The 10,234-nt window shown below is 35.9% G+C and overlaps 1 protein-coding gene across 1 annotated transcript; it reads left to right on the top strand.

Annotated features, from left to right (window-relative positions):
- Window positions 1–1,772: 1,772 nt before the first annotated feature.
- tpi1a (triosephosphate isomerase 1a) lies at window positions 1,773–9,531 on the top strand. Its single transcript, XM_059349720.1, has 7 exons — window positions 1,773–2,217; window positions 4,530–4,653; window positions 4,830–4,929; window positions 5,693–5,810; window positions 6,809–6,894; window positions 7,603–7,690; window positions 8,723–9,531. The coding sequence occupies exons 1-7, from the start codon at window positions 2,106–2,108 to the stop codon at window positions 8,839–8,841; spliced, it is 747 nt and encodes a 248-aa protein (XP_059205703.1). The 5' UTR covers window positions 1,773–2,105; the 3' UTR covers window positions 8,842–9,531.
- Window positions 9,532–10,234: the final 703 nt, after the last annotated feature.

Raw genomic sequence — 10,234 nt, 5'->3', positions numbered from 1 at the left:
TACTCAGGGGCACAGATGGGATTTTTGAACTGGGGGGACGAAGCTGTCAGCAAATTATTTCAACTCAATGAGTTATTATTCCACTCCATGCCTTAAGCAAAATATGCTTTATTTAAACATTTTTATATGAACTGTGGTGTAAACAACAACCAACATATTAACAAAAATAAAAAGAAGATTGTACAAGAAAATTCCCAGTGCAGCCAAAGAAATTTACTGACTTGAAGCTGACTCAATGAAGGACCCAAAAACATCTCTCCTCCTTTTATTACCCTCAACATACTGCTGGACAGTTTCTTGTCTGTCCAGTCTGTCAAGCCCTTTGAACTAGTGTTTCCCACAGGATTTTTGTGGTCAGAAATGTTTGCCCTAAAAGCCTAAATTTGGTGCTTCTTGCACATTCTAATGCCACTATTCCATCTTCATCATTGCATTTTTTAATGAATTATTGTAAAGGAGAATAAGGGTTCTTCTATGTTTTATTTAAGGCATCATATTTTGATTTTTAGTTTTCTTATAAATTATGTGGTGGACTCTGCTAACACATCCGTGTGCTCTTATTTTGAAAGCTACATGTGTTTGCTTTTATTTTGAAGGCGAGTCTAACACGTTCCTACCGTAACGCCTTATGGTGTGTTTAATTTACAATGAGTCCGAATTTGAAAGTCGGAACTTGTAGCTCGGAACAACGTCGAAAATTCTGACATTCGTGTAGACCCTGAACGCACCATTAGCTGGAGCACACAAGCGCCCGACTCTGCAGTTTGAGAATTTTTGTGTAGGGTAAAGTTGTAAAGATGTTCACAGATTGGTTGTTCCCGTGTCAATAAGTCATCAGAGGAACATTGTTTTCTATGCGATCAATTACTCAAAGCTGCAACCTGATTTTTTATTAATGTCACAAAATGAGCAAGAACCACAATATTTAAGGTGTAGTAGAACTAAAATCCAACGACACATAAATGAGACTACTACAACTATTGTCTTGGTTTAAATCTGCTTTTATGTAACATATGTGACATATATTAGACGTATTGGGGAGAATATAACTCCCAGTCTACTCTACTAAACTCAAAAAGTGACTTTATTCTCGACATTTCTACTTTTTTCTGGAAGTGCATAATGAGGGTTTTTTTCTCCCACTTGGCCCAAATCCTCTTCTGCAATAAGAATACCACAATGACGATTAAAAAAAGAGAACTCTGTAACACAACAAACTGTATCTACTGAACAAATAGAAGTGTTTGCAAAATAATTAATTTTGTCAAATTTATGATCATAAATTGAAGTAATTGAAGTAATATTTCCCTTAGAAATATGCAATGGAAGCATAATGCATTCATGTGGGGAAAATATTTTAAATTTTATTTTTTAATGAATGCATTTAATATGTATCTTAGAAAAACACAGAAAAAAATATCTCTGTTTTTCTGAATTAATAAGATCGTTATCTCAATAATGAAGTAATAATGAATTAATTAGATAATTATGTCATGCTTTTTCTCATTAGTTTACACACATTTTTGAAAGCATACCTCATATTCTCAGAACTCAGATCCCAAAAAAATCCATGCAAAAGGCAAAACTCTAGAGGATTGTGTGTGGCGTTTTGGAAAAAAAAAAATCACAATTGCAGTCTGAGTGTATCATTGTTTGTAGTCTGTAAGATTTTTGAAAACTGTAAAAAAATAAAAATATATATATATATATTTTATATTTAATTTTAGTATGTATAAATACGTATTTAATAGTAGTATATTTATTTAAATAAATTAAATATTAATTAATTATTATTACTGTATGACTTTTAGAACGTTTAAACAGACTACTGGGTTAATTGTTTAATTAAGTAAAACAGTTCAGAGTTGCATGTCGTCCTTTATCACACCAACAGGGGGCGGTAAAGCACCATAAAGATGTTTATAACTCCAAACAAGAAGAAGAAGAGGGATGTTTTGTTTTTTGTAGCCGCCCGGTGTTGGGTTCAGGTATTTCCGACAGCACCTGACAGCAGCCGGACTCCTCCTGCAGGCTGCAGCTGAAGTGATCCTCCAGACCTCCACCTCCTCTCCTCACCGGGCCTCCTCCTCCTCCGTCAGCCGGCCATGGCGCTCCGCAGGTTCTTCGTGGGAGGAAACTGGAAGATGAACGGGAACAAGGAGAGTTTGACGGAGCTGATGACCACCCTGAACACCGCCAGCCTGCACGACGAGACCGGTGAGTGACCGGTGCACGGCTCCGGCTGTTTGTTTAAAGTCTGCACGGATCAATAACTGATATCGATAAATAATCAGAAACACAGAGAGGAAGGAGAAGAAGGAGAGGAGATGCTGCTCAGATGACACTGTGACATTGGGAGTCATGTGACCAGGTGGAGTTGCATAAAGGCCTCTGACGTGTCTGTCTCTCCCTCAGGTGGAAAGTAACGAAGTACGTTACAAATTTTAAATTAATTTGAGTAATTTCATTTTCTGCCTTTTTTTATTCTTCTACTCCCCTGCATTTCAGAGAGAAATAATGTAGCCTACTTTTTACTCCACTGCAGTCAACATTGGGGTTGCAAAGTGGTGGAAAATTTCCGATAAATTTCCAGAAACTTTCCATGGGAATTATAGAAATTTATGTGAATTAACTGGAAATTGGGGTTAATATAAACAAACTTTATTATACACAAACATCTTTGATTTATCATAAGCAGACATGCTGCAAAATAATAGTTAAAACATTTCAATGTATTTATTTGTAAGTAGAACTTTATCAAGTTTTATTTATTTTTTTGAGCAACAAAAACATGAATGTTGAGTTAAATATTACTCAATTCCCTGTTTATTCCCATAAGTTCTTGTTAATTCCCATAAATTCATGTTAACTCCCATGGAAAGTTTCCAAGTTTGAAAATTCACAGAATAGTTTAATCAGCAGAGAGCTTGACAAATAAAATATTCTGTCCTCTTTCACCTACAAATGGCCAAAAAAGAAAACAGCAAGAGGCAGTATAGTGTGGTACTACTCCTCCAGAGCTGGTGACAATGTATTGCATTATATGTACAATGTATGATAATGTTAAATATTCTTTAATTAAGTTATTATTATTATTATTATGAGTTTATAAAATCAGCATTCTAAGGGGCTTTGCAGAGTCGTATCGCTGCAAAAGATATTTTTTCATTCTAGCTCAAAAATGTGTTTTATTGGTTTTATTGGCTGCCTTATCAGTCATCTACGGAAGAGGATCAGGACCAGGTAGGAGAGAAGGTAATGAGAGGAGGAGAGAAACAAATCATTATGCACTTCAAGAAAAAAAAGGTGAAATATCAAGAATAAAGTCACTTGTTGAGTTGGTAAAGGAGACTGCAGGCTACAACCTGATTTCCCTCAATATGTCTAATATATGTCTAAAAAAAATTCACATAAAATACATAAAAGCAGATTTTCCCCAAAAATTAGTTGTAGTAACCTTCTACCAAGAATATCTCATGTATGTGTCGGGGACTTTAGTTCTAATGCACCTTAAATATTGTGATTATTACTAGTTTAATGGTAATAGTAATAGTAATAGTAATTAAAATCAGGTTGTCGCCACAGTAACTGTTCAGATAGAAAACAAAGTTCCTTTGATGACTTATTGGGAACAACCAATCTGTGAACATATTTTAAACTTTACCCAACACAAAAAGACTTTATTCCCGACATTTAGACTTTTTTCTCAAACTGCATAATGAAAACAGAAATTCCTCCTCTCATTATTTGTTTCTCCTACCAATCCTCTTTTATAGTCGTCACTGAATGTTTCCCCTCTTAAATCAGCATCGATATTGGCTTCAAAATCCCTTATTGCTCAGGCCCTAGTCATCTTTAATATTATATCAGCTACAGGGGAACATTTTCTGTTTATACTTCTTTATATTTTTACGCTTTTTCACAGTAAAAGTTCAGAGTACTCGTACCTGACCTTCAGACTGCAGGTTTTATTAATAAAAAAATTTCTACGTGAACATGTTTGTTGAGGGGTTTTTTTCAAGGCAACAACATAAAGCATTTTTGAAACTTTATGAAACTGTATTAAAATGAACACAGTTTGAGCTTGTTGCACTGTTTCAGACTCTGCAGCTCTTTGTGATGGAACACTGAAAATAAATGTAACCCAATTAAATTGAATCAAATTAACCTTTTCAGTGCCGGGAGGCCAAAAGGCACATTCTGGTATTAACGTGGGACTGGAAGAACGTGCAAACAGGAATAGAAGAAGTGTCAGCGCAGACAGAGATGATATTAACCCATTGACGCCTAAAACTGCCTGTAAAACCTCTGGGCGATTTTAAAATAAGCCCTAAAACCTGAAGTTTTTCTGGAAATTCAACAGAAGTGTCAACTCTTCCTACTAAATAATGGATTTTTCAGCCTCTGTAGCAGATAGAAAGGAAATTCAAAAAGTATTTGGGAGCTTATGCAAATACTACAAAACGACGTATCCGCTTTCCAGGCTTCAATGGGTTAAAGTCACGCTGAACTGTTTTTTTTTTTTTCAGAGGTGGTGTGCGGCGCGCCCTCCATCTACCTGGACTTGGCTCGGTCCAGTCTGGACCAGAGGATCGGAGTCGCAGCTCAGAACTGCTACAGGGTGGCCAAAGGAGCGTTCACAGGGGAGATCAGGTAGCCCACACACTGAAGGAATGAATGAATGAATGCACTCGTGAATTATTTATAACACAGACATATTTATTATTAGACTCCAGGCTGATGCAGATTAGAATAACTTTAAATCATTGAGGATATCAGGATAAAATAACAGGTGATCTTTATCCGTGACGTGTTTCCTGTCCCTCCAGTCCGGCCATGATAAAGGACTGCGGGGTGGACTGGGTGATTCTGGGACACTCTGAGCGCCGACACGTCTTCGGGGAAAGTGACGAGCTGATTGGTCAGAAGGTGAGAAAGTAATAATATAATAATAATGACAGACAGCAGTTAATCACAGAGGAGAATGATGCCATGAGGCCAACAGAGCAGGGATAAGAAAACAATTTTTACATTAAAATAACAACAAAAAGCACAAAAAGACATCATAGGATCAATTACAAGACAATCTCAGTAACAGAGTATAGTAATTCAGTAATAAGAACAGAATTACAAGGTAAAAAGAAGACTTTATGGAGAATGAATAAAAAGAGTAAGATGGGAAACATTACATAAAAGCAAATCTATAAAAGTGGGTTTTAAGAAGTGATTTAACTCTGAGAACCTTATAAGACTATCCAATAAAGACATAAAATATTATAATTGTTTGTGTGGTGTTAGGTTAAGCACATTGTGTGTGTCTGTACTTGTCTGATCTGACTAAGATGCAGATCAGATCAAAATTTATGACAAATTAATGCAGAAAACTGTCATTTCAAAAGGTTCGCAAACTTTTTCTTGCCTGTTTTTTCACCATTAAGACTAAAAGGATGTCTGTCAGCTTATTCATTAGATTTAGAGTTTATTAACTGTGTCAGTGAAATATAACGTGTCAGTTGTAAAGTGTTGAGCACAGGTCAGGGTCCAGGTAAAGCCTTGAGTGTGTGTGTGTGTGTGTGTGTGTGTGTGTGTGTGTGTGTGTGTGTGTGTGTGTGTGTGTGTGTGTGTGTGTGTGTGTGTGTGTGTGTGTGTGTGTGTGTGTGTGTGTGTGTGTGTGTGTGTGTGTGTGTCTCAGGTGTCTCACGCTCTGGAGAGTGACCTGGGCGTGATCGCCTGCATCGGGGAGACGCTGGAGGAACGCGAGGCCGGCACCACAGAAGAAGTCGTCTTCGCTCAGACGCAGGTCATTTCAGGTAAACAAAGAAACAAAAGTCTTTACAATTTTTTATGTCATCATTTTAAATCTTTCCTCTCTCTTTTAATATTTTCTTTAAGTTAATTATTTTCTATCCCTTTTTGTTTCTATTTTTAAAATATTTTTTTATATGTTAAAAGTTGTTTTTTTTCCCCTTTTTTTTGTATTTTTTTGGTTTTGTGAATCTTCTTTTTTCCTTTTTTCACTCATTTTCTTAAAAAAAAACAACTGATGATGCTTTCACACCAAACTGCTTTCATATTTTTCACACATTTTTAGTTAATTTGTTGTTTTTTTGTTTTTACAAAAGATCATGAGATTTGGGGTATCCTGGAAGCTAACCTGTAGAGCTAAATCTTCAATGCAATCTGTGGGTTTTGCTCCAACTCCTGGCCTTTTGCTCCATGTTCCCACTTTCTTTCTCCCCCCCGTCCATCTAAAAAAGGCAAAAATATGCTCATGAGATATGGTGGGATTACTGAACATCAACAAAACATATAGGAGTAATAATCTTGGTTCATATTGTGTCCATCAATCTAAAGGATTATCTTCTGTTTCCACTCAGTCTGCAGTCTGATATTTTAGGGTTTTATTGATGGTCTCTCCCTGGTTACATGCAGCCCACTTCTGTATTCTAAAGTAGGCTGCACGCTGATTTAAAATGCAAATAGGTCAGTGGTCTCTGCTGTTCCTTGAGACAGACGTCTTGTTCCTCTGTTAATGCAGGATTTTCTCTTCAGAGAGAGAACTGAAGGATCTCTGCAGCGCTGCTCTGCTATGGGAGGTTTCCTCATCTGAAATCAATAGATAAATAAAAATATAATTCCTTTAATGCTGTATATCCTAAAGATAATGAAAAAAAATCTTCTTCTTCTGTGAGAGTGAAGAGTTGCTCAGAGATTTGGAGTATTATACCTCAGTATCAGTGTTTGCATGGCGACATCATTGTGTCTAATATTAGAAAATGCTTTATGAATATTGCTCTATATGTCCCAGAGAACGTGAAGGACTGGAGCAGAGTGGTGCTGGCGTATGAACCTGTGTGGGCCATCGGCACCGGCAAGACCGCCTCACCTGAACAGGTAACAGAGACTCACTTCTGTCAGTCAGGCAGCAACAAAAACACTTTGACACACAGTTAGGGCTGCAAAAATGTTGGAACATTTCTGGTGAATTTCCAGAACCTTTAGTTAAGTTAAGGTGGGGAATTTTGGAAATATTCTAAATTAAAAAAACAAAAAAACATGACATTTCAACAGATTTAATTGTAAATTTTAATCGTTTTATTGAAAAAAATCCATTTTAGATTAGGTAAAATTCAACTTTTTTATTGTCATTACACATGTCACAAGTACGAACAACGAAATGCAGATATCATCCGGTTATTTTATTGTTTTCTTTTTCAATTTCCTAATTCAAATATTAAAATCTTTATTGTTTATGAAGACTTGTGTGTTTACTGTGACTGTGGGTGTGTTCAGCTCCTGCTGAACCAGTTGAACCAGTTTAAACCCACAGCAGACTCTCTCCTGCAGGCTGACATTCAGCTGCTGTCGGATAAAAACAAATGTATTTATTTTTTATGGATTTTAAGGATTATGAGCTCTTTATGAACTGAGAAAATCTAACAACAAGACGGTTTTGTGACATATTCCAGTTAAACTCAGCTAACAAACAGAAGATGATCTGTTTGGTCATAAATAAGAATTAAATAAAGTGTGTGTGTGTGTGTGTGTGTGTGTGTGTGTGTGTGTGTGTGTGTGTGTGTGTGTGTGTGTGTGTGTGTCCAGGCTCAGGAGGTCCATGAGAAGCTGAGGCAGTGGTTTCGGGCCAACGTCTCGGATGACGTGGCCGACTCTCTGCGCATCATCTACGGAGGTCAGTCATGATTTCTTTTTGCCTTTAAAACCTGTTTTAGGATCCTAGTGGTCGTATCCAGTGTTTATTTGAGAAGCCATAAGTAAGAGACCAAGATTTTTAGAATTCTATCTACAGACTTATGTGTTGGGGTTTTTTAAATCTGTTTTTGGGTTTTGAAGCTTTGTTTTACAGGTGAAGGAACACAATAAAAGTTTTTCAGCAAATCCATAATGTAGCTAAAAGTATTGAATCTTTTTAAACTGGAATATTTTTCCCGAAAATCACTGATTACACCCCCATTCTGCTCACTAAGTTTTTTTTTATAATTTTGACTCTGACACTGTACTGTGACCTTGAGTGATATAAGACACCTTTAAATCAAATTTGTTTTTATTATTATTATTATTATTATTACTTCTGAGCTTTAAGTCATAATGTTGAAACACCAAGAAGACGTGCTGTATTTTAAATACTCGAGCGTTTAATCAACACATTTATAGTTGTTTCCAGTATTTACGTGACAACGGAAAGCAAATGAAACTGCTCAGGTGAGCCTTAAATATGATTGAGAATCTCATTTTTCTGATTATTCCAAAAGCACATGAATGCAGCACAAATGCAAAAAAGTGATAATTAATTTGTCTCTATCCGCCCGTGATTCACATCCGCAAGATTTAATTTAGATTAAGATTTAATGGCTTCTTTAATTGGTCCGTGCTACTTTCTTCCACCAAGTTTCATTAATATTGGGATGGTGGTTTTAAACTACCGTAATCCTGCTGACAAACAAACAAGCAAACAAAGAAACAAACACCTCCCTTCAGGAGATTAAAAATAAATGTGGATATGAAATAAATCCTGAAATAAATGAATAAGGGAATAAATGCACTTTCAAAACGTTTACTTTTATTTATTTTATTTTATTTATTTGGATTTCAGTAAAAGTCCCCTGAAATGAATATAGTAGAAACATTTACATTTATTTATTTATTTATTTATTTATTTATTTATCTATTTGTGTCTTTAATATTGCCTCCGTTCGTCCTGCAGGTTCGGTGACTGCAGCTAACTGCAGAGAGCTGGCGTCTCAGAGCGACGTGGACGGCTTCCTGGTGGGCGGAGCTTCTCTCAAACCGGAGTTTGTCGACATCATCAACGCACGCGCTTAACGGGCGCAGGGCAGGAACAAGCCCCGCCCCTTTTGATGTTCACCCTGTCACTGCACGCTGGGCTCACTGACCCACAGGCCGAGGTGTGTCCAAGGTTTATTTTCCTGAATACATGATGAATGAGGTAAATATGGACCAGTAGAGTTACTTTAAAGTCTGTACTGTTGTGTCATATTACAGTTTAGAGTCAAATCTATTTGTGTTTGTATTTCTTTTTACCATTAGGTCAGTTTCTAATAGTGTTGAGAGGAATGTTTAGATAAAAAAAGAGGAGAAATATGACGTACTGTTTGGAGGAAAAGTTTAGGCAGTTTATTTGAAGTGAAATATTTTGGGATCAGTCACCGCAGGTCTTAAACACTGTTGGCATTAGTTGTATTAATGATGCACTTTCACTCACTCTTCACCTAAATGCACTAACTGTTACTTCAGGGTCTGAAAATAGAAATGTTCTGGACAGAATGTGTTTAGATGTATATGTAGATGTATAATATAATATATAGAGAAGTCTATCTTTCTGCTGGTACTGGAGTCAGAAACTTTGATTGTTTCTGTAGTAAACACTCCACACTGCTGCTGTATGTTTAACACTGGCTGTCACATGTTCGCCATATTAATAAGAAGGATGTGACCGATGTAAGAACAGAATAAATGAATTAATGAATAAATAAAATGTGTTTGTGTGCTCACTCTGTGTCTGACCTGTCCTACTTCTATTAGATGCAGAACTTTTACGACTGACTTAAGAGAATATAATCGTGATCGTTGCAGCCTCTTAACAGCTTAAAACCAGCTGTGGTGGAAACAGTATTCAGATCCCTTACTGCAGTAAAGGTACTAATACCACAGTGTAAAATTACTCCACTACAAGTAAAAGTCCTGCATTCAAAACGTACTGAAGTAAAAGTACAAAAGTATCATAAAATGTACTTAAAGTATCAAAAGTAAAAATACTTGTATATATATTATACTATTATTGATGCATTTTTGTAAGCAGTGTTTTAATCTAGTAAAGATAGGGCTCATTTTTACTATTTAATATGCTGTTATTAGGTTTTTTTTTTTGTTTTTTTTATGTCTAATCACTTTAATTCTTTCGTGTTTTTTATGTTAAATCTCAACCTGAAAGTTACTAAAGCTGACAGCTAAATGTAGTGGAGTAAAAGTATAAAGCATAAATAAACATAAACATAAATAGAAATACTCATTTAAAGTACAAGTACCTCAAAATTGCACCTAAGCAAAAGTACTTGAGTAAATGTACTTGGTGACATTCCACCACTAAACCAGAAACACATTTTCTTTCTTTCTTGCATTTTTTTAAAGCTGACTTACAATTTTATTTTATTGCAAAAAACACATTTTTTTTGTCATGAAACCATAAAAATCACAA

This window comes from Centropristis striata, chromosome 14 (assembly GCF_030273125.1).
Source record: "Centropristis striata isolate RG_2023a ecotype Rhode Island chromosome 14, C.striata_1.0, whole genome shotgun sequence".
Taxonomy (NCBI): domain Eukaryota; kingdom Metazoa; phylum Chordata; class Actinopteri; order Perciformes; family Serranidae; genus Centropristis; species Centropristis striata.
Note: the sequence above shows the minus strand (reverse complement) of the source record. Positions and strands in the feature narration are given on the sequence as shown.

Coding starts and splice junctions, on each gene's coding strand:
- tpi1a (XM_059349720.1), top strand. CDS start 2,106: ATGGCGCTCCGCAGGTTCTTCGTGGGAGGAAACTGGAAGATGAACGGG. Junction 2,218..4,529: donor CAGCCTGCACGACGAGACCG/GTGAGTGACCGG, acceptor TTTTTTTTTCAG/AGGTGGTGTGCGGCGCGCCC. Junction 4,930..5,692: donor ACGAGCTGATTGGTCAGAAG/GTGAGAAAGTAA, acceptor TGTGTGTCTCAG/GTGTCTCACGCTCTGGAGAG.